This window comes from Triturus cristatus, chromosome 9 (assembly GCF_964204655.1).
Source record: "Triturus cristatus chromosome 9, aTriCri1.1, whole genome shotgun sequence".
In the NCBI taxonomy this organism is placed as follows: domain Eukaryota; kingdom Metazoa; phylum Chordata; class Amphibia; order Caudata; family Salamandridae; genus Triturus; species Triturus cristatus.
Genome location: NC_140592.1, coordinates 99,080,221 through 99,104,863, shown reverse-complemented (window position 1 = coordinate 99,104,863; position 24,643 = coordinate 99,080,221). Strand labels below are relative to the sequence as shown.

The 24,643-nt window shown below is 43.4% G+C and overlaps 1 protein-coding gene across 1 annotated transcript in view; it reads left to right on the top strand.

Annotated features, from left to right (window-relative positions):
• The window catches only part of GRM7 (glutamate metabotropic receptor 7), a 1,767,328-nt gene that overhangs the window by 955,270 nt on the left and 787,415 nt on the right, over window positions 1-24,643 (top strand). The window contains exon 5 of the mRNA XM_085624503.1: window positions 15,989-16,129. Within this exon, the coding sequence (XP_085480629.1) occupies window positions 15,989-16,129 (141 nt within the window). The remainder of the gene's footprint in view (window positions 1-15,988; window positions 16,130-24,643) is intronic.

The following is a 24,643-nucleotide window of genomic DNA, read 5'->3' as shown; positions in this document are numbered from 1 at the left end:
ATTGTGCAAAGTTTGTTTGGGTCTTAGCTCCCCGCGGCTACCTCCAACTGCAGCCTCAGTCACAACCTTGCTGTCATTTCATGGCTACTACAGCTGTAATATCTGATTCCCCTCTGCTGTCCAACAACACGGCCTTACAGCACCCCCACTGCTATTGCGACCCTCCTTTCACTGGAGGCACGACAGCTCATGGGACTCACGGGACTCGCAGGTACGCAGGTTCAGCAAAGTTCATCGGAGACCACTCCCGCTGCTCCTACTGAGTGGACTCAGCTGGACTTTCGGTAGGCGTCAGTGGAGCTTCGGTGGGGCTACTAAGGGCTTTGAGATGAGTGCCACTCCAGTGGGGTACGCTACATGAGGGCATCCGGTCACAGCTATAGCTGTGAGCAGCAGGGCTTGCTGCATGCGTCTCTGGCGGACCACGCCTCGTCCGCAGCAACTCAGTGACTCGACAATCGGCAACCAAAAACAAGCAGTTTTGTTGGCAGATAATAACAAGCATGGAGGACTAGATTTGTGGAAATAAAGTGCAGAAGGGGAAGGATATGTGACCAAGTATAGACACAGAGTTGCATAAAAGACTGGAGATTCATAAACGATTGAGACCGAGATCAAGACTATGCAGCAAAAGACAGGCAATAGGTGAGACTGCAAAGAAACAGCCTGCTTAATGCATAATCCTATAGTCAGACTTAAGGGTTTGTGTTTTTAAAGTGATACGTGCATTAGTGGCATTAGAGAATAGGAAAAGAAGCCACTGATAAAGGAAAAGAGGCCAATGATAAAGAAGCGTGAGGCTAAAATGGTGGAAGGAGTGAGGCTCAAGTAGTGCATCAGACTAGTGATGGCGAAAATGATTTATGGGCCCCTGAAGTGGGAAAAAATAAATTAGGACCTTGGGTTCAACACATTAAAGCTTTCTGTAGCTCTGTTTATTGGTGTGCTTTATAGAGTTTGATACCTCTAAGGAGAACATAAGGAGTATTTTATGGATACACGAGCCCCAACGTCAGAACCCACGCTATTAATAAAAGGTAGCACCGCTCGGGGAAGTGCTGATACTGTGGGTTTGGCTTTTCCACATTGTGGGTTTGGCATTTCCCTGGTTTGAAGTGCCGCAGGTTTGAATGGGCGATAATATTTCAATAGCGAAATGTTCCTTCTTTGCATGCTCAGAAGTCAGAATACTGCAATTGTTGCCCTAAAAAACGTCCTAGGAAAAATTGCCTGATCTGTAAAGTATTTGTGCACCAGTTGCAATTCCCATTTGATCAGGATTAGCATAAGGCAAACTCAATATTGGCTGTTTACACATGGTCTCCCAGTGGTGAAGAGCCAATATCATACAGTTTGTACACAGTGAGCTTTAAACCCCTGCAGATGGCAGGTGTCCAGTGCATTGACTCTGCACAGTTGACTTCAAGTGGAGGTTTTACAAACTCCCCGTGATGTCGGCCTTTGCAATTAGTTTTTGGGAGGTGGGTCTACATTGTCAGTACCTGTCTCTAAGGCGCTCCTCCTTGCCTTGCCCTTCGCACCCTCCATGGTTGGCCAGGGTATGATGGGCTCCAAGTCCCACGCCACCCCATCCCCTTCAAGTTCCCACTCCCACCTCACACAGTAGAATTAACTTCCAAGCTGGCAAGCCTGAGAGCTTTAGCGCATACCTCCTCTTGGCAACACCCAATATGATGCTGACTTATAGAAGGGTACAGTGGACTGCACACAATGTTGAGTTCTGAAGTGTGTGCCATGTTTTGAAGGCTGCAGTGATCTGTACTTGATGGTCTCTCACCCGACACAGAATGCCATTAGTACTTGTCACAGCAGCTTTGCTCTCCCAGAACAGTCTGTCATCACCTTGGACCTGAGCTGCTGCCTACATGTCCCCACTCATCCTCCTGTTGCAGCTTTAGATGTCATATCTGAGCAACAGGGACCAGCAGGGTCCACTTAATCAGAAAGGATCCATGCCAAACACACTTAATCCCCATTGAAATAAGGTTTTAAAATTGGAAATTCCGGCTTCATAACTGATTTCATATCAAATGCTTCGTGTTTTTAACTTTGGGAAAAATAATGAAAAATAATGAACAAAGTGCAAGACTTTGGTGGAGTCTATTCTGAATTTAAATATTTACCTCATGTTGGTAGGCTGATACACTATATTTATTACGTGTCTTAAACTCTGCCTTTATGGAATTTAGTCATTGTTGAATCACAAAATGTAAATTGCGTAGCATAAATTATGTCATGGGGACCACCTCTCTTTAGGTCTGTATGAAGTTGTAGTTTAAATATAAAGGGGGTGAAAAAGGGACCCTTCCGGTCACTACATTCCCGATCATTTACAGAGCCGTGCAGATTTTCCCTGACAATCTGTTTCCTGCTGTTGTAAGTCCTACAGTGGGACATCTGCCAGTGGGAACTGGAGCGATGCAGCCACTGAGATAGGTGACTATTGCGCTATTTCCACTGCCATGCAGGGGTAGCGCAGGTCTGACAACAGTCAAACACACTGTAGTATGTTATGTTGTATGCCCTTGCTTGTATAGTCTAGTGTTTATTTCCTTTGCATTCCTACCTGGAAATTGGATTGCATCAGGTTCCGGACCGCTGGCACTTGGTCAGTTGCCTGGTCTATCTGGTGTGGATCCATAGCTGAGCGGGTCCATTGAATAAAATAACTCATCTTTCTACTCTACGTGGCTCCAGTGTTTACTGAAGTGTGCACAGTGCATGGTTTGACTTCTTCACTGCACCACATCTTTGGTACCAGGAGTAGGGTCTTGCAGAGTCGGTTCTGGACCCACCGACATCACAGTGCTATTGGGAGGATGACCGACTTCCAATTTGTGGAACGTCTCATATGGGCTCTCATGTTATTTTCTGAACACTGACCCTGTGGACAATTTGGCTGGGCCGGTATTGAACCCGGGAGCTTTTAACTCTCAGGCAAAGGTAGAAATTTCGGAGGTCAGTTGTTTTGGTTACCTGGGTTACTTTTACTTTTATCCGGCATTCCAGGGAGTGTGGCTGGTTTCGAAGCTTGAGGGACTGTGTCCTGCTGAGGGCATGCTTACTGTGACATCGTGTGCTGGGAATCAGCAAGAAGGGGTGCACTGGGAGTGGCTTATGGCAGCATCAGGAGCTGCGTTTCCACCTCAGACCAACTCAGTCATTCGGACGCAGACGAGCGACGTCACCCCGCAGTTTCAGGGTGGCCATTTTGAAACGAGCAGCATTTTTGGATTACCGGTAGTGGATGTGTTCAGGCGCTGCCACGCATAGTCATCATGAAATGTCTTGGCCAATCTCTTCACTTGGAAGCTCTCTTTAATGCGCTAGTGTTATTAGCATAGTTGGTTGCCTATGAAACAGCAGTAAATCCTGCTCCTGCTTCCACGCAGTGCTGGGCAATTGACTCTATAGAGACGGGCCTTTGGTTTAAGGTGATCAGGAGGAAACTTTACTGTGTTTATTCTTCACTGTGCATTTTCTTTCATTATTCTTCACTGAGCCTTTCTTTCACAGTTTGACTCCTTCGTTCTGCTGAAGCATGTTACTTTGGCATTGCCATTTCCTATTTCTTTCTTTTGTTAAACGCTTGCTCACAGTTTGACATGACCATGAGTCAGAGTGTTTTTCAACCTCCTCTTTTCCTTCAGAAACCAGGTAAGCCGGAGATAAAGGGGTGTGAGTGGCTACTCATTTTCCAAAATTATCTTACAGCAATCGATGCCAATGGGTATGCCCCTGTCAGGAAATGGCTTTGTTATTTAATCATTTAGGAGTTGCAGGGCAATGTGTGTTCGATAATTTACCAGCAATTCAAGTGCCGCCTGGTGAGGAAACACCATGGTATGTTTATTTAGAAGGAAAGGAGAGGATTAAGAAACAATACTTGGATGACTCAAATATGTGATTGGAAAGGTTCAACTTTGGCATGTGTAAACAGTCCGCAGTACATTCCCACTCTGCATGTGTTGGTTTCTAAATGTGATTTTGGCAACGATGTCGATCAATTTGTATTTTATTGCTTTTCTAAAAAAGTGCAAGAACGTCTGTTAACTTGTCGTAATCCGACTTTGGCTGACACAACTGGCATGGCAAATAGCATTCAAAGGGCCATAGTTACATCTAAAGTCTTTTCAAGTCATGTGGTCATGTGGGGCAGCCTACTGTCAGTTGTGTAATGGAAGAAGACATTGTTTATGCAGTTAACAAACAATAAGTCCAGTAAGTTTAAAAAATGAGCACATGGTCAGGGACCAAGAGTTTGTTATCTTTGTTGTTCTCGCAATCACAGTTGTAACAATCCGTCTTGTCCAGCGATTGGGAAAAGGTGTGAGAAATGTTGCAAAGTGGGAATCTTTCAAGGGGTTTGCCGAAGTGTTCCCAGTACTGGTACTGCTGGCAACACTAGTAAACTGAAAATCAGTAATGTCTACACAGAGGATGTGGGTAATGAGACGCAAGAGTGTGCAAACAGATTTTCTAATGTATTGTTGACAGTGTATATGCCTGATGTGACTGAGCGCAGAGAACTTAAAACCATCAAGGGACCACTGTGTGAAGCCATCATTGGTGGTAAAAAGTTCACTGTCATGGTGGACTCAGGAGCCAGTCACTATTTTGCCAGATTGTACCTATTTTGATCATGGCCTAAGTCTGTGGTTTTAGAATGTCCTGACATCAATCCTAGAGCATTTTGGGGACCAGGATATTGATCTTCTTGGGTTCTTTTGGTCATCATTTGAGTTCTTGGGTACATCTACTGTCACCAAAGTGTATTTTGCTATATATAGCATAGATATTGTGGGGTAGATACATTTGGCCAGGTTAGGAATTATTTTTCTTCCTGGTCATGATGTGCCTATTTTGTTGGGAGAGTTGCCAGAGCAAGGTGAGTGTGAGTCTGTCATGTCTGTGACTGTTCAAGTGAAGTAACTACACAGATGGTTTCTAGGTTTCCCAAGTTTTTCATGGATGTAGTTGGTTCAGTTCTAGGCTTTGAACATTGCAGCAAATTGAAGAAAGGGGATTCACCTGTCATACAGAAAGTTAGGCTAGTACCTTTGAGTGTAAGGCAGAATTTGTTGGACAGATTGGTCTCTGAGCAAATTATAGAACCCACAGATTCATCTGAATGGGTGTCTTTGATTGTTCTTACCAAGAAATGGTCTGGGGACCTCAGGTTGTGTGTGAACCTGAGATCACTCAATAAGAATATATTAGTGGATTGTCATCCTCTTCTCCATAGACAATTGATGATCACCAATGTGGGGAAATCTAAATTATTTTCCACTATTGATTTGCACTCAGGGTACCATCAAATTCCCCTTAGTGAAAGTTCTCAAAAACGTACCACATTTGTGACTCCATATGGTGCTTATTAGTATCTACTCTTAGCATTTGGACTTGCATCTGCTGCAAGTGTCTTTCAAATAATGATGGACACCCTGTTTGGGGACATGGTTAACGTCCAAGCCTTCCAGGATGACAAACTAGTTTAATATCACATGCCGGTTTTGGAAAACAAATTTTAGTGTTTTACAGTCAAGAGGTTTGACAGTCAGAGCAGAGAAATGTAAACTTATGGTACAAAGGTTTGAGTACCTGGGCCACACAATTTCAGGAGAAGATATAAAACTTAAACTTTGTAAGCTGGAAGCCTTCAAGAATGCCCCTCCACCTTCAGATAAAGATGCATTGCGTTCTTTCCTGGGGCTCTGTGAGTACTATGCCAGGTTTGTCCCGGGGGTATGCTTTGACAGTGCAACCTCTTAGAGCACTGCTCAAGAAAGGTATTAAGTTTGACTGGGACAGCCAGGTTAGTAGGGCTTTTGAGGAGGTTAAACAGTTAGTACTTATTGTTCCTCCTCTGCAGCCTTTTGTTCCTTCTGGAACATCATTCATTACTGTAGATGCCAGCCTCTGAGGGCTTGGGGCTGTCTTTGGCCAGTTGCTGAAAGGGCAGGAGAGCATAGTTGCCTCCGCATCCAGAGCACTCTCGGAAGCAGAAAGCAGTTGCAACACTATTGAGTAGGAGGCTCTTGCGTGCTTATGGGTAGTCCAAAAATTCAAAACATACATATGGGGAATCAGTTGTGAAGTCTACACTGATCACAAACCTTAAGTATACCTGATAAGTGGAAATGGATAAGGTAAGGCATGCACGGTTAGTGCGTTTACTGTCTAAACTACAGGAGTATGATTTAGTGGTAAAGTATGTTCGAGGATAAAAAACATTCTATCTGATTGCTTGTCACGTATGCCATTGCCACTTTCTGAAGCTGAGAGTGTAGATCAGGATACTGTCTGTGTGGTTGCTCTCGTGGATGCCATATTAGCTTGCGACGGTATCATTACAGAGAATGAATGAAAAGCAGGCATGACTAGAGATGAAGTGTTGTTGCAGGTGCTACGCTTCATCAAGACTGGTTGGCTGTTTTACAGATTTTACAGGGGAGCTCAGAAGCTTTAGGCAAGTAGCTATGGAGTTGCCATGTAAATACAACATTTGTATAAGAGCCGGAGTGATTGTTCCACTCACCAAACTAAGAAACCTGATCATTAAAATTGCACAAGAAGGCCACATGAGTGTCTCTGCCACTTGCAATAAGTTAAGGCAGGTGTACTGGTGACCGAGTTTGGACAAACAAGTTGTTGCCATTGTGGATAATTGTTCACATTGTGTAGTTTCTAATAAACATTGGAAGACAGCTACCAAGCCTTTGTTTACTGTTCCACTTCCAGATAAGGCTTGGGATAAACTAGCCTTGGATTTTTCTGGGTCATTTATTTTATTACCTGGGGACAAGAGGTATTTATTGGTTGCTACAGGCTACTTTTCCACATGGATTTATTATTCATTTGTTGAAGCTGCTAACTCTGATTGAGTTGTCTCTTTCTTAGAAAAACTATTTTTAATAGAGGGTTCCCCATCTAGTATTGATCATGACAATGGGGTACATTTTTTATCCAAGAAAATGACTGATTTTATGCACAAACACCGCATTTCAAAGTTCTCAGGTGGCTGGCTCTACATAGTCCTGCATCCTATGGTCTGGTGAAAAGGGCCAACTGCATCTTGAAGTATGGTATCCAAACTGCGGTAGCAGCCAACATTGCTGTTTCCTGCAAGAGAAAAAGTGGGCTTATCTGACACCACCCCATTCCACCACAGGCGTATCCCCAATCACTCTTCTTAGGGGTAGAGATGCCAGGACCAAACTTGTACCATCTTGATTATCTAACACTTTGGCAGGAAAAGCCAGAACATCTCATAATAGTGATATTACAACCATGCAACACAGAGTGATGGAGAAACAGCTTTCACAAAAAGATTATTATGACAATAAGAAACATGTCAAGGATGTACAGGTGAATGTCCATGATTGGGTGTTGATCAAAAAACCACACAGAGTTACAAAAAAAGAATCCACATTTTCTTTGCCTGTGACAGTCCTCAGGTCCCCTAGAGCTTCTGTGTTGTTGGAAGGGAAAGGGGGGTGGAACAGCGACAGTATGGTTTCGATTTCTTCTTCTACGGCTGATAGCTTCAGGCGGATCTATTCTGACAGGGTCCGAATGCCTGAGTGTAGCACTATGTCATCTACTGATGTGAATATGGATAATAAGGTTCAATCTGGTAAGAACATTGCTTCACTTGACAAGACTGTAAGTGGTACCCATGTGAAAAAACTGTTGGGCTCCACAACCCATATTGTTGGGAATAAATGTGTGGGGTTTATTCCTAGCTCTTCTGATGTAGGGGTGCTAGCAGAGATGAGTTTACTGTGGGTGGATTGGTACAGGAAAAGCACTGCACTTGTAGTGCTCGTACAGTTAAGTTACCAGCTAAGTTTGAAGATTTCATTATGTCATCATTTTGTTTTTTTCCCAGAAAAATTATTTTTCATTATATTTATGTTTAGATTTTTAACTTTGGGAGCCTTGCATATTGCTTCGTTTCAATAAGGAAGGGGGGTGATGATGTATGTCATGTTTTATGCCTTTGATTGTATAGTTGTTTATTTTCTATGCATTCTTATCTGGAACTTGGATTGCATCAGGTGTCGGCCAGGCTCTGGAGCATTGGCAATTGGGCAGTTGCCTGCTCTACCTGGTATGGATCAGAAGCTGATGCAGCCATGGGTCCATTCAATAAATGGACAAATCGTTCTGCTCTATGTGGCTCCGGTGTTTACTGAAGTGTTCATGGTGTGTGCTTTGACTTCTTTGCTGCAATACACACACTTCCTGCATCCTGTCCATTTACAGCCAGACATCCAGATATAGGGAACTGGTCAGCTGTAGCTCAGGCGAAGCAGAGAAACCTCAGAAACCAAATTAATCTTCACAAGGTCAAAGCTTCGGCAAATCACACAGGTTTGGTACTTCACTTCCTACACCCCTATTCTATGCAGGCAGCCGGCAGAATCATCTGAGATTTCACACTGAATATCGACTAGCATTTACCCTCTAAAACATAACTATCCAACTCAGACCAATCCTAATAGATACAAAGAAGCCCTCTGGGAGTACATGAGCTATACAAAACACGTCAGCATATCATAGCACTGCACAGTAAAGCAGAGCACACCACTCAGCAACACCACACAGTACAACATAACATTGTTTGGTAAGCATAAATATAGAGGTATCAATATAGAAGGGAAGACACATTTTATATAAAGTGCAGAAAACATTGACAAGAGTTTCTGGAAAATCAAAAAGGGATGTGTCATGAACCCATACCCTCAGGGGCATTCACTAGCCCCTGCAGCCTAAGTGGCCCCCAGCCCTTCAGAGGGCTCCAAATCATGCAAATGTCAATGAATATCTGTGAGATATGAGAGACACAGGGGCCCCTCATCACATTCTGCAGGGAGGGCCATCATCTTGCATTACATCACTGTGTTCCCCACAGCCAAGGTGCCATCAGACTGTGCACATTGAAGATTTTAAACTTTAAAAATGCTAAGAATATTATTATAAACAGGCTTTCTAACCATGTGTTCTCAGTGAATATAAGTGATGTTGTTTGATGGTGCAAGCTAAAAGTGTACTTTGGCTTGTCACAAGCTACTGTAAGGCTCAGGTCACAAAAGTGACCTGAGCCTCCCAATCTGATTTTGTGGCAGCAGAGGGTGCCTGCTTTATCGAAAATATACCAAAAAGATTTAGTAGTGCCAGCACCAGGCCTTGAAAAGAGTAGGACCTGGAACATAGAGTCCCTGCTACTTTTTCCTTGTGACAGCCCAAAACTTACCTGGACTTGCTGTAGGGGACATGTAGAGGATTCCACTTTGTGAATTTAGTGTGTAAAAGAGCCTCCTGAAATCACAGCAGTGTTTGAAATGGAAAGAAAGAAGTGCAGGAACCCTATACCTGAGTAACTTCCTTCCCTGAGAAACTTCCTTCCCTGAGAGTTGCTGTTAGAAGTATTGCACCTCTGCTTCTGAGAAGAGCAGGCACTTTCCCTCTCAAATCAAAGAAGAGCAGGTACTCAGTACCTGACAGTACTTACCCAGGTAAAGCACTAGCTCACAGGAGACCTAAGCCCTTGACATCTGTGCTATGGCTCCATCACACTGCCCTCTAGTGGATCTGGAGTGGATAATTAAAATCCTGCTAAGTTGAAAAACCCATAGAAGTGGGTAAATACTGAGTGGATGAATAACATTTGAGTCGTCCTTGTAATTTAGCAAAAACATTGACGTTCCATACCAGTAGAATTACAACCCTTGGTAAATTCTTCTGCTCTGTGGATTTTTATAAGCGCGCTTGTTAGCTCTTGTATTGGAAAGTTAATTTTGCATTTTAAATGTCTTTTTCTTTCTGAATAATTTCCTTGGTATCAGCCATTTTGAACCTCATCAAGTCAAAAACTATTTTGTTATCCAGGAAGTTCAAACTGAGTCAAACTGCTTTTACTGAGCTCCTGAAGATGTGATGGGGCCAGCTAGTATCTGGACACTGACCAGCCGTCATCAGCAGCTGAGGAAATACCATGCAATAAGGGTAGTCTTTCAAAAAATTAACCAAAAGGCACACCTTCTTCTTCTGCCCCTCACACTCCCAAAGCCGCACAGGGGTGTTTAGGTAAAGTGACTTAGATGTATATGATGCGTGTGCACAGCTTAGTTACCAGGGACAAGGGAGATACAGTGACTGGTGAGATGTTTCATCCAAAAGAGCTCCCTTAGATGCGAAGACAATACCTGCACCCAAAGCAGCCACTTATATAAACAGTACCTCCTCTGCCACTCTGCGATTTTACAACCGCCAATTGTATTTAATCAGCGCCTCCATACCAGTAAGACCCCTTACAACACAGAGACCACATGTATTTCCAGCAGTCAGTTTACTATACAGTAGAATCCTTGCCTCACTATGTGCTTATCAAAGTACCTCAAGAATGGTTAGCAGAGAAGAAATACTCTGAAGGTGGTTATTATAGTGCGAGGGAAGCCAAGCCACTGGCTGAGGAGACAAAGGACGCCACCATTTTGAGGCCACTGTCACTCCAAATTGAGCAGGAAAGCTGTGTAGAGGAAGGCAAAGCGGCATACTTCTAGACACTTACCCAAAATTTTGGGAGACAGGAATAGTACTCTATGTCTCTCAGCAATAGCAGAACACCTGATCAGAGAACTCTGCTTCCTGTACATAGCCGTGAACTTCAGGCGCCACCATGTTGCAGTTTTACCACGTCAGGGAAAGAGGGAGACCAACTTGCGGCAGACGAAAAGCCACAACGAGCGTTCATCAGGCAACCGCTGTCATCCCCTCAGCTCCGAAGTTGCAGGAGCCACCAACGCTCTGGTCAAAAGACTTACAGGCTATGAAGACACCACCAGCCCTGACGAAGCTCAAAAAAGAGCCTTCATCATGCTCAGGCTCCAAGCATTGCCCATCTTTATTTTGCATTTTTAATGGGTACTTGGAATCTTTATGGAGAATTATATCAAGGTGAAAAAGAAAAAAAAGAGGGAAGTCAAGATAAGGGAAGCAAACCAGGGTAACAGTAGACTGTACAAACAAAATAAATTCTGCCTTCCCCACTATATTTCAGATTTGCTCATAGGTCTACAGCACAATGTATCACAATAGAACAATATTGAGCCCAAATAGAATATACAAACCAAGCTTTTATAAATTATACTAAAAACATTAATTAATATAAGATATATCTTTTGTCTATCAAATTCATTAATACATATAAACATCAAAACCTGAGACAGTTCCCCTTCATCAATTATACCTAAACAAACTTCCCCACCCTCATGTCCTCAAACTGGCAATTACAAAAATGATTAAAACCACATTCTAATCTACTATTTCTCTAATTCATGCAAAAATCATTCTACAATCACTCAATATCTCATACCAAGGTAAAACCCACAAAAAAAAATAACATTTCTGGACATAGTGAATAATCACATAGCTATGTGCTAGACATTGCATTATTCATGCATAAATTTTCTTCAACATTTATATATTCTATTTAATACATCAACAAATTATTTCCTTCTCAGGACTCCAGAATAAGATCCTTGTATTTGTTTTCCTTAATGAAAGCATGAACAACTTCGCTAGGTCTCCCTTGCTGTGCCTTGTGCTGACAGGCGTTTCAGTGTGAAACTCCTCTTCGGTCATACACTTTCCTCAGTGCCCATATAATATAGTCCACATTCCTAGTAGTTAGATGGTGCAAAAATATACATTTTCTGGTAAAGTTGGGTTAAGTGCACAACTTTTGCCTTTCAGAAACTCATGTTACTTCTGTAACTCATACATATTCATTTCAAAAATGTTTTGCTGGAAAATTCTTTTAGGTAGTAGAGGGGTTTTCTCCTCCAAAATTATACTTTTAGCTGATATCATATATATTTTTTAAACTATGACAGCTTCTGGAAGTTCATGATGTTTGTAAAGATATTTAAAAACTCATTCCAAAGTAGGATTATATGATGTTACCTAACTTCATTCAACCCTAATAATAAGGCACATGTACTCAGGCAGTCCAGTGATGTCAAACAGCCAACTGAAAATGTTACCTTAAGACAATACTTATGGCCAATGTCTGCTTCAGGCAGTTTTGAAGCTGCAGCACACATCAAATGAACGGCATATAGTTAATGGGTTTATTTGTTTCATCTTAACCCCTTCCTAACCCTTTTCTCAGCATTGTCTACCATTTTTCCATCTAGTCCTATCTCTTGTTCACCCTGTTCACTCTTTCTTCCACCTTTCTTTTTTTTTAAAAGTATTTTTATTAACAAAGCTCGAAAGACCACACCATACAGAAGTATTGCCGTAAGTAAATCAGTTATCGAACACAGAGAATGAGTGTCAACACATTAATGAATAAAGCGGACAGGTGTGCTATCTCCCATCGCATCGCTAGTCCCCCGCTCCCAACCCTCTATACCTTTGCCACGGCAACCACACTTTTTCCCATTTTTTGACACATCCCCTACTTTTGTACACTGTTTCCTCGGCCCTCTGGCACCAATCTAGATCCCGTTTCCACTCCTCCACCTGGGGGGTGAAGGCGCCCCCCAATTCCTCGCAATATTGCACTTCGCCACACCCACTGACAGAGCCAGCCATATTCCCACATATCTGGACCATCTTCCACCTTTCTCGACCCTTCGTTTTCTTTCTTGACTGTAAAAAAGGCAATCCGAAATTAAAAAACGCTTCATGTATTACATTACCTACCTAATGATTTTTACTGTCATTAAAATGTATTGTAAATGGTATAATGCTCTCTTCCGTGGTTAGTTCCCAAGGTAATAAAGATAATGATGATGATACCACAAAAAAAGCTGATAGAGCGGCTCCAGTATGTTCAGGTTTCGTGATCAGCGGTGAGCATTTTTTAATCTACGCTGTACGCTGGTAATTAAAAACCTTCACGGTTCCAGTCTCAGGTTGCACCTTAAATTTAGACTGTGCTGCCACTCTATTACTCCACATGTTAAAACATTTATTTTTGTAATAGAAAGGACACACATTTTATGTGCCATTCCAAATTTAAGTTGACAATTGGCTTCTATAGTGTTCTAAGGTCTCTCTTTCATCTTAGGGCCTGATTACGAGTTTGGCGGATGGGTTACTCCATCACAAGCATGACGGATATCCCGCTAGCTGTATTATGAGTTCCATTATGTTCCATTGGATATAATGGAACTCGTAATATGGCAGATGGGATATCCGTCACATTTGTGATGGAGTAACCCATCTACCAAACTCGTAATCAGGCCCTTAGTGTGTTGCATATAGCCCGATCACATGCCAGGGATTGGTCTCCCCAGTGTTGAGGAAACTAAAGTATTTCTGTAGGTGAATTAAAGAAGGGGTCTCCAGGCTTCTCTGTAGTGAGAGCTACTTCTGGTCAGTGAAAATCATTGTGAGCTACTGATGGCCAAGCCACTCGCGCAGTGTTGCCAGGCACCCCCACACACCACTTCATTAGTTTGAAGCCTAAAGTCCATATAGCCAGATACCATGGTTTGAACAAAATACTTTGCCTAGGGGCACTATGAGAGGACTGTCATGTGTGTCAGTGAAAGCGTGGTATTTGGGAACATGTGTGCGTATGAAAGGGACTTATATGTAGAGAGGTGTGGCTCACTGGTTAGAGGCGGCAGACCCGTAAGCAGAGAATTGGCCAGGGACCAGGGTTCAATTCCCGACGCGGCAGGGTCGTGGACCAGGGTCAAAACGGACTCGATAATTCTCGCCTCGGTACCTACTCTAACCAGGAACACACTCGGCAACTCTGGGCATTAAGCTTGCCTCATCTCTACAACGGCCCCCCACAGACGCTGGGGATGCCTGGTTTCACCTTGGAGATACCCAGAAAGGGACCATCTCACAGGGATAGCCAGGACGGGTTCCCCAGCGGTCTATAGCGCCGGGACACCTCCTCGTGAGGTAGCTGTTCGCGCTTTACAAATATCAGTATTATTATGTATGGCTGAATGAGAGCCTGTGTCTTATGTACCATGGTACAGGGTATGCCTTTCACCATATATGGCACCATGACTTGTATAACCCACACATACAACCATGTTTTTAAATGGAAGAAGTGTAAAGTGCAGAAAAATGTTCAGCAAAAATGTTCATAATGTCGAACATTTTTATGCATTTTAATATCTCCCACTTAAAAACAATGGCTGGATTTTTCAGTTATGAATATGACACTGTGTCTTTCAGCCCCTGGGAGCAAGGTGCCTGTTGTGTGTAAATGCAATACTTTGAAAGGGGGGAAATTTCATATAATTAATTATTTACATTTTCTCAACATGTCTGCATTGGCGACAAAAGGGTGGCAAAATATGGACTTAAAATGGGAAAAAAGTAAGGAAAATGAGTGGAAAAAGGTGTGGGTTTTTACTTTGCAGTTTCTCCACATATTTTCCGTTGCCTCCTCTATAATGAAGCTGGAATGTGTTCCACACTGGTCGGATACTGAGTTTATAAACTGCCTGCTTTAGACGGAAGTATATAAAGAAATAAAATAATTTAATGCAACAGGTCCATTTATACCATGGCTATTAGGTGCCTGCTGCCAGCATGGAGCAGAGAGGCACAGGTGTTATCAGTACTGCAATTTCTGGGTGTGGTTACACCACCATTAGAAGAGTACCACTAAAGAATGGGGAAATTCTAGGAAAAAAAACATTTCTACACTCATTTTTGCATGTTTTCCAACATTTTGCAACGTCTTCTACTCTCTCTGTTGGCCGGGGCAGAGTTCGTGGAGTATGCAGAACTTCGGGCCCGATTCACCGAACTAACTTAAGACAAAATACTAAACTTACTACCATTTTCGTATTCACGAAAGGCACTTACTCATTTTGGTATTCACAGAAGACACTTACTCACTTCGGTATTCACAGAAGTTAGAAATGCCTTCTGTGAATACCGAAAGTCTTAAAATTAGGATTTTTCTCAGTTCAGGAGTCCTAAAGTTAGGACTCCTAACTTTACTACTTCTAAACAGAGAAAAATCCCAATTTTAAGGCTTTCGGTATTCACAGAAGGCATTTAGGAGTCCTAAAGTTAGGAGTCCTAACTTCTGTGAATACCGAAATGAGTAAGTGCCTTCTGTGAATACCAAAATGAGTAAGTGCCTTCTGTGAATACGAAAATGGTAGTAAGTTTAGGATTTTGTCTTAAGTTAGTTCTGTGAATCGGGCCCTTCGTGAAGTGACAAAAAAACTTGATGGAGTTGCGCAAGTGGTGGAGTGTAGCACAAACTGACATTGGCAAGCACGAGTGAGGAAAAACTCCGCTGTGCTAAGTGGTGCAGTGTTTTCTGCACTCTGCAAGCTCTGCTGAGCGCGGAGTACAGAACACTCTGCAAACTACGCGAACAGAGCAGCGCTCACCACCCAGGCCTACTGTCTAGTCCATGAGGTTTTAAAATCGTAGATCTCAAAAGTCAGATTCGGTTGAAAACTCCCCTTTCTGTCCAAATTTGGATTAACAGAGACACTCACAATGAGAGGCAAAAATATTGAGTAGGAATGTCTCAATTAGCGGGGGCAGAGTCCCATGTTACTAGTATCTTCTAGAGAGAGAGATGCTGCAGGATGCATTTGTCAACAAAAGGACAGAATTAGGAAATTTGCAGATCTTTACCAAGCAGGTAGAGCTTCGTGCCATTTCTGAGGGAGGCGTAAGGAGGTGCCAACTTCCAAGAGACGTCCTTCGACATTTTAGAGGTGCATGCCAAGAACTGGGGTTGGGAGAGGTGGGATTCTCTTCAAAGGAACCCCATTTTAATGCAATGTTTTCTTAATCTGGCTTTAGCATGTTACCTTAGTACCCAGAAGCAATTGCACACCAAGTATGTCTGGTCAATAGTCAGTTTCCATGTGCCACATAGTGTCCCTCCAAACTCCTGCCACGCCCACCTGTCCCTGGTTTGCACCTGACGCCTCCTGTTTCTTCCTCACAGGATTCGATGCCTACTTCACCACCCGAACTCTGGAGAACAACCGGCGGAACGTTTGGTTTGCCGAATATTGGGAAGAAACCTTTGACTGCAAGTTGACCATGACCGGCTCCAAGAAGGAAGACACTGACCGGAAATGCACAGGTTAGTTATTCACCGCATGCCCTCTTCTAGTGCCCACGCGCAGCATTTTGTGCATGAAGCTAGTAGAATTCTTGCAATTACAAATATTTCTGTTTGGTGACCGGAGTATTCATCATAGTGGGCCATGTTCAAATTATTGAAGTCTGGGTGTATGCACCCAAAACGACTGCCTGATTTGAGGCCACAAAGAGTGCAGTTCAGCCTCGTGTGCATGGATTAATCATGTTGTACAGGGACACACCAGATGATAAGCATCAGCCCCACACCTCTGTCTTGTAGTAATTCTCTGCTGCTGACTGTACACGCATCTCCAATTATTTTATTCTTGTGAACTATTTTAAATTACAAAACAGTATTTCGATTTACACAAATAATCACAAGCTTTGAATTTGCAAAAGGTTATTCCAAGAGACTTTTCAATATGTGCACTTTTGACCTTAACCCAGGAGTCTGGGTGTCTCACTGGCCTCCCTGGACGCATACATAGACTCCGAGATCTGTACCCTTGCTGGGTCTGCCAATATTGTTCTGGAGTTGCCATTGCATTTGCTTCTGTTTCTGTGTTGTTTTAGATGTTCACACAACTCTAGGGTTGGTGACCTCAGACTTGCTGTGAAGTAGCTGATTTACAGGAAGTTTGTGTTCTCCCCTAACAGTATCCTGAGTGTTTCTGCCACTGTTCATGAACGTTAGCATGTGACACAGCACAACATTATCATTCTGTTGCCAGTTTCTTACTGTATTGTTTCGGTTCTGTGCCTTTCCTATTCCAGGAGCATTCCCAGCTTTGCAAACATTACAGCTCCAGGCGCATTAAACTTTAGCAGGCATTAGAGGTTTTCAAACATTAAATAGAGTGTGTGGAGAAGGGACTTCCTTTGAATTGTATATTGTTTTTTGTCTACATTCATTGGGGGATATGTACTAGGAAGTGGCGGAGCGTGTAGTTAGCCTTCTTGGCTCAACAACACGCTCCACCCCTTCTGAAACACAAGGCTGCACCATATTTACAAGAATGTCGTGCAGCCTTGCTTTCCCCCCTGCAATGCCGCTAAGTTTAACAACTTAGCACCAACGCAGGCACCCATGCACCGGAGTCAAAGGGTGTCTGAGTGCAGGGGAGGATTGTTGATGTGTAGGAAGGTGTCCCTTCCTGCACATAAACAATCCTAAAATGCCATTTTGTCACTTTTATGTGTGCTGCTTCATGCAGCACACAGGAAAGTCACAAAATTGTATTTTTTTTAAAGATTGTTTATGTATAGGAAGGGGGGACCTTCCTGTACATAAACAATCCATGGTAATTTGCGTTTTCCATGTGTGCTGCACAAGGCAGCACACATGCAAAAAAGCAAAAACGAGGAGAACATTTTTATTTCTCCTCGTTTCACCAAGTTAAGACCAGGATTTTCCTGGTCTTAATTTTGGCACTGCCTCCTATGTACACCGCCCTTGTACATAGGGGGCAGCATCAAATACGGTGGGCGTTGCAGTGGAACGCCCACCACAACACCCACTGCACGTCCCTTTCACGCTAACCATACCGTGAAAGGGTGCCTTATGTACAAGGCAGCGTTAAGTCACATTATAGTGGCTTAACGCTGCCCTGTACATAAGGCAAGGCCCCTATCGCCACGGGAATGTCACAATAAGTGATGTTCCCGTGGTGATAGGGGCTTGTACATATGCCGCATTGTGTATTGTGTTGTACATTATTTCTGCTTTTGGAACCAACCCTTTACACCTATTTTGTGATGATAGTAAAGTGTTCTGTTGTGCTATGATCCAGTTCCAGCGCAGAATTCAATGCTTAGAGCACCAGGGATAACTATAGTGTGATGTACCCCCCGATTCACCCCAAACCAACTTCTGTGGTTTAAGCCTTGACTGTTCTTGTTGACTCTGTGGTCAAGGAGGCTTAATCTGGCAGCTTCCCTCTGCAGGTCTCTACCTTGGAGTACAGATGGCTCGAAATCGCTTGCACTGACAATTTCAGAGACGGTGGTGGCCCTTACTGCTGCATATCCAGAAGACCAAACATGACAACATACTTATAACTTTTTCTAGACTTAGCTATGTAGAGAGGCCATTAACCCCTTCGATGCGTGCGTCGGCCAACGGCCGTCGCGAGCACAACCTCTGCGACCGCACGGAAACGCCCGCACAGCGGTGGATTTTACGCCACGGTAAATGGGTTAACAACGCCTTTTCCAGTTCTATTTTGATCTCAGAAATGAAAATTTGAGGCATGGCTGGGTTGAGAAAAATGTAACAGCGACTTGAGCAAAGTACTTTTTTCCAAATAACTAAACAATAAAATCCCAATATTCTCATCCTAGCAAGTAGGCTTGCAGCTTAATTACCCAGGTTAATACTTTCCAAAACACAAAAGGTGATGGGTGGATGCTTGCAATAAGTCTAACCACTGGCAATGCTTGGAGCTGTATTCCAACCCATCGTTCTTTTGCACACCCTGCCGACTCAGATTAGACCAAGCCATATGCAAATCAGCCTTGACCCTGCTTCAATAGGCCAAACTGCCAAGCCAGGTCCTCTCTGAACTGGAAGAAAATTAACCCATGAGTGATTTAGCCCTGATTGGGGTCTCTTCAGTCAAGTCTAGCTTGGTTTCAGTGGCACAGTGAGCTAGGGACCCACATCTGGGCATACCCTTGGCCACTGAAACCAAGCTATACCTAGCTGATGAGCCCTAATCAGGGCAAAACTGATCCTGCCTTGCTTGTCTTCTGGTTCAGGAAGGACCTGGCCTCGCACTTTAGGATGAACTGCTCCCACTGGAGCAGAGTCAAGTGATTTGTGTGTGGCTGGGTCCAAACTGAAGTGGCATGGCGGGCAAAAAATGATTGACTGGGATGCAGCCAGAGTGATTGGCAGTGGCTGAGATTAATTCAATCATTCAACCCATCAGCTTGTTGTTGGTGCAGTAATACTTTCCAAACCCAGTTGCTGAAATATTCTCTCCAACATACTCCTTTGTCTGCAGGACTTCTAGAAGCTAAAGGGAACTTTGCAAATGTTTTCTCAACTTTCAAGCAAAACACCCAGTTGAGCCTTAAAAAGAAACGCACAAGCTTCTGAGCTTCATAGTGAAACAACAAAGTGATCACAATGTCCACAACGTTGGCACTACAAGTCCTTCTATTCTCACTCACTTGCTCATTCACGTACTCCGCTCATTGTTCACGCAGCGATAGTACATTTTGCTCACCCATAGTTTGGTTTACTGGCACCCAAAATAAACCCAAATATCAATGAAAGAAATAAAAAAAAAACATTCTGTTTAATAATTTGTATAAATATATATCCACTATGGCAGTGATTTTTTCACATGACCATCCCAGAGACCTATTTGTAGCGCCGTATGGATCAACCTATGCTCCTAGGTCTTTTGAAATATGGTTTCAGGGTGGCCTATGATACCAAATTGTCATTCTTATACATTCTTGAACGATTACATCTGTGCAGGTTGAAATATGGGTTGAGAGTGGTGCGTAAAATCAAATTGGAAATTTGAATATTCCTAATTGATTACAACTGTGGTGCTTGTAATATGGCTTCACTGAGGTGGCAACATAATATTGGAATGGGGTACAGCAGTGAGTAATTATTCTGTCCATCACTTTTTGTATACTTTAATATGTTGGCCTAAGTGGGACAGGTATGCCCATATGTGGGCCCTGTGCAGACTGTGTCACTGGAACCAACCTCTACCCAGCTGAGAAGCCTTTTAACAAGGATGAAACAGGGTACTGAGTTGCTTGTGTTCCGGTTCAGGGAGGACCTAACTTGGCAGGTGGGGCTGGACTGTTCCCAATGATGGCCTGGGATGCAGGTCCCGAGTAATTATGAGTGACTGAGATTAATTCAAGCATTCTGTCCATCACTTTTTGCATGCTTTAATATGTTGAAGTATGGGTGCAATCTTCCCCATGGGACAAAATTGGCATTTTCTTTTTATATCTCTATTGATTACAACTGTGCACATTGAAATATGGTTGTGGGATGCCCTTGGAACTCAACTTACATTTCAATATTCCCAGGTGACCACAAGGAAGTGTGCAAACAAGCTGTCTGGATTTCACTTATTTTTCACTTATTTTATCCGCTGTTTACGTATGTTTGAGCTTTGAGTGTTTCTCATAAAGATTTTAAAGTTGATTGGGCTGTTGGAATGGGTTAATTCTTTTCATGAGATCACTTTTAGTAGAAACAAATTCAGGAGTTTCCATCCATCACTTCACAGCCTCAGTGTTGGACACCTAAGAGGCCATCAATTCTTAGCATTCTTATGATGAGGACTAAGCCAGAACGCTGCATTACCAAAATTGAGGTAACGGCCTCATAGGGAAATCTTTGACAGGTAACATGATTGACATGGACTTTTGTTCTTTGTCAATCATCAGGATAGCTCAGGGTTTGACCTTCCATCATCCTAACTCACCCACTGCTACAAATTGCTGGCATTCTCCTGATCTCTTCCCAAAATCCTTAAGGGTGTTCCCCAAACTCCTTTTTTCCTATAGGCCCTTTGTCATGACACATTCTCATTTGCCCAGTGTACAGAAACTGGTCTGTGTTTGATGTGCTATGTTCGTTCTCATATGATGAACTAATGCGACGTCACGTTTTTCACGTGGTTGGCTTTTATAGTCTGTATTGCTGCCTTCTGTATTTCCTAACACATCACACTGTTTAGGCTGACAGCGTGCCTCAATGGCACCGCCTGGAAACTAAACACATGCAAATATTAAAAAAATGCACTTTACCAAGTGTGAAGGATCATAGTGCCTGCACGGTGTGTTAATTCCAAAAGACTGATGCTTCAGTCTTACGTCTTATGAAATGCTCTCCGAGATGGAGCAGAAGCGCTGGTAATGCACCTTTGAAGGTTACCGGATGTAAACAGTTCTCAGTTCATGGCCTGATAAGTCCTGTAGTCTAAATTCACAGGTTTTATACATTGAACAATAACTGGTTCAATTGGGAGGTGTTGTTTAAAAAATACAAGAGTTCTTGGGGACACGTTGTAAGGGTTTTTGAATGCCTAAAGGGAATCTCCAATGAGATAAAACATGTTATTTTAAGACAGTTGAACAAACCTGAACGAAAGAAACAGCAAATATCAAGAGAGATAGTGCACTGAGGATCTCCGACCATGAGGATGGAGAGATAGAGAAGAACGACATTCATTTATAGGGATAGAAATGTGGACAATGAGGAGCAGGGAATGTCCATGGTGGCCTATACTCATTCTCATGGCGGCTGCTGAATGTCCGTGGTGGCCTATACTCATTCTCATGGTGGCTGCTGAATGCCCATGGTGGCCTATACTCATTCTTATGGTGGCTGCTGAATGTTCATGGTGGCCTATACTCATTCTCATGGCGGCTGCTGAATGTTCATGGTGGCCTATACTCATTCTCATGGTGGCTGCTGAATGCCCATGGTGGCCTATACTCATTCTCATGGCGGCTGCTGAATGTTCATGGTGGCCTATACTCATTCTCATGGCGGCTGCTGAATGTTCATGGTGGCCTATACTCATTCTCATGGTGGCTGCTGAATGTTCATGGTGGCCTATACTCATTCTCATGGTGGCTGCTGAATGCCCATGGTGGCCTATACTCATTCTCATGGTGGCTGCTGAATGTTCATGGTGGCCTATACTCATTCTCATGGTGGCTGCTGAATGCCCATGGTGGCCTATACTCATTCTCATGGTGGCTGATGAATGTTCATGGTGGCCTATACTCATTCTCATGGTGGCTGCTGAATGCCCATGGTGGCCTATACTCATTCTCATGGCGGCTGCTGAATGTTCATGGTGGCCTATACTCATTCTCATGGTGGCTGCTGAATGTTCATGGTGGCCTATACTCATTCTCATGGTGGCTGCTGAATGCCCATGGTGGCCTATACTCATTCTCATGGTGGCTGCTGAATGTTCATGGTGGCCTATACTCATTCTCATGGTGGCTGCTGAATGCCCATGGTGGCCTATACTCATTCTCATGGTGGCTGCTGAATGTTCATGGTGGCCTATACTCATTCTCATGGTGGCTGCTGAATGCCCATGGTGGCCTATACTCATTCTCATGGTGGCTGATGAATGTTCATGGTGGCCTATACTCATTCTCATGGTGGCTGCTGAATGCCCATGGTGGCCTATACTCATTCTCATGGCGGCTGCTGAATGTTCATGGTGGCCTATACTCATTCTCATGGTGGCTGCTGAATGTTCATGGTGGCCTATACTCATTCTCATGGCGGCTGCTGAATGTCCATGGTGGCCTATACTCATTCTCATGGCGGCTGCTGAATGTTCATTGTGGCCTATACTCATTCTCATGGCGGCTGCTGAATGTTCATGGTGGCCTATACTCATTCACATGGCGGCTGCTGAATGTCCATGGTGGCCTATACTCATTCTCATGGCGGCTGCTGAATGTTCATGGTGGCCTATACTTATTCTCATGGCGGCTGCTGAATGTCCATGGTGGCCTATACTCATTCTCATGGTGGCTGCTGAATGTCCGTGGTGGCCTATACTCATTCTCATGGTGTCTGCTGAATGTCCGTGGTGGCCTATACTCATTCTCATGGTGGCTGCTGAATGTCCATGGTGGCCTATACTCATTCTTATGGTGGCTGCTGAATGTTCATGGTGGCCTATACTCATTCTCATGGCGCCTGCTGAATGTTCATGGTGGCCTATACTCATTCTCATGGCGGCTGCTGAATGTTCATCTGGATGGCAGAATGACGCTGAATGTTTTCTCACATTGCTGGTGTCTTCCTGTTTTTTACTGTCGGTAGCTGACTCACCTTTCGCCCAGGTTCCAAGTGGTCAAATGTCCAATCAATTAGTCACTGTTTATTACCAGTCCACCGCAATAACGACAGTCGTGGAGTGTGCAACCAACGCTTATGGAGTCCCATGTTCTTTCTTGCTTAAGGGCGCCTAACACCGTTGCTATCTCAGCTGTGCCATCATGAGAAAGGACAAGTCATGCAGAAATTATTCAAACACCACTGAGGGAGTTGAGGGTCAATTAAACAACTCTATTGCGTTCAGTTGTGCCATTTTGAAAAGGGACCAACCATATGAAAACCAGTGCCTCCTGCCACACTAAGCAGCTTTGTATCTTAATCAAGGAAGGAAGCAGGACTTTACAGCAATCCAAGCAAAATGCCATTTTTCCTGGTGGAGCCCGTTCTAGTCGTGAATGGATCACGATGTCTGGCCTTTTATAGTTATTTAGTTGTACCAGTAAGCTGCAATCCATAAATGTATTTACTTCAGCTTTTTTACTGTGATAAATTACACACAACCCCAAGGCTGCCTCACTGAGAGCAGTATACCCCCAACTGGTGTGACATATCCTTGCTATAGAAGCCCCCAACAACATACATGAAAGTCAGGCATGAGACAGTGTGACAGACTGCTCAGCAACTGTGCAGCAACAGTCACTGGCTTCATGTGGGTTTTTCTTGAATGAGGTTCGTATTAGTGTGGAAGAATAATTTAAATTTCACACATGAGTTTTGCAGAATTGCTAAATTTTACCTGTTAGAGAAAATTATTGCAAAAAAATACATGCACACTTTCTTATAACTTGAAAATTGTAGTATACATGTAAGTTTTTGTAAAGAATATTTCCTGAAAATACTGCTTCTGTGGAATCTTTCGCCACTTTTATATAAATAATATCTAGCATTAAAGATGAGACATTTTGGGAAAAAAAGCAAGTTTGCTGCTTTTTCAGACTTCTTGTCCTAAATTTGCTTTTACCACTCTGTTGAATGAGTTATCATGACGTGCTTGGCTTATCATGTGTGTAATGCAGTGCATGACCCTTGCTTTGGGTGGATGCTTTGTAAAGATATTGGTCCAATCATAATAGTTCTTGTGATTATTTGCTCATCATCAGATTTTTTTTTTAATCGAGGTAGCACTGGTGTTACTTCACACATCCATAACATGCCAAGAGCATCCATTTGGGTGATGCTTGCAGCGGTGCTAAATGCGCCCATGGTGGAGGCTTCCCCAACGAGCAGCTCGTGAGCTACTGGGAGCTCTCTAGTTACCTATATGTAGCTTTCCTAAAAGGAGGACAACCTACCATATTAGACATTTTTGCTTATTCAAATTATTATATATGTACCAAAATTGAAAATTCGTCTATTAGAGATTATGGGGCCACCAACGATTAGGGGCAGACTTGGGTCCGCCTGCCATCGTAGCGGGGATTAGGACCACCCGCCAGTCATGTGGCGGTCCCGCACTCCACATTAGGATGCGACCGCCACCACTGCAGTCGCATCAAGCACTTTAACATTGCAGCGGGTGCTGCTGGCTACAGCACCCGCCGTAATGCTAAAAATGCATGACCTGCATTTCACTGCACTACGTGGCAGGCACCATGTGGTGCCTGCCACTTAGTGTATTGAAATGTAGAAGGGTACCATGGGTACCCCCCCAGTGCACCAACA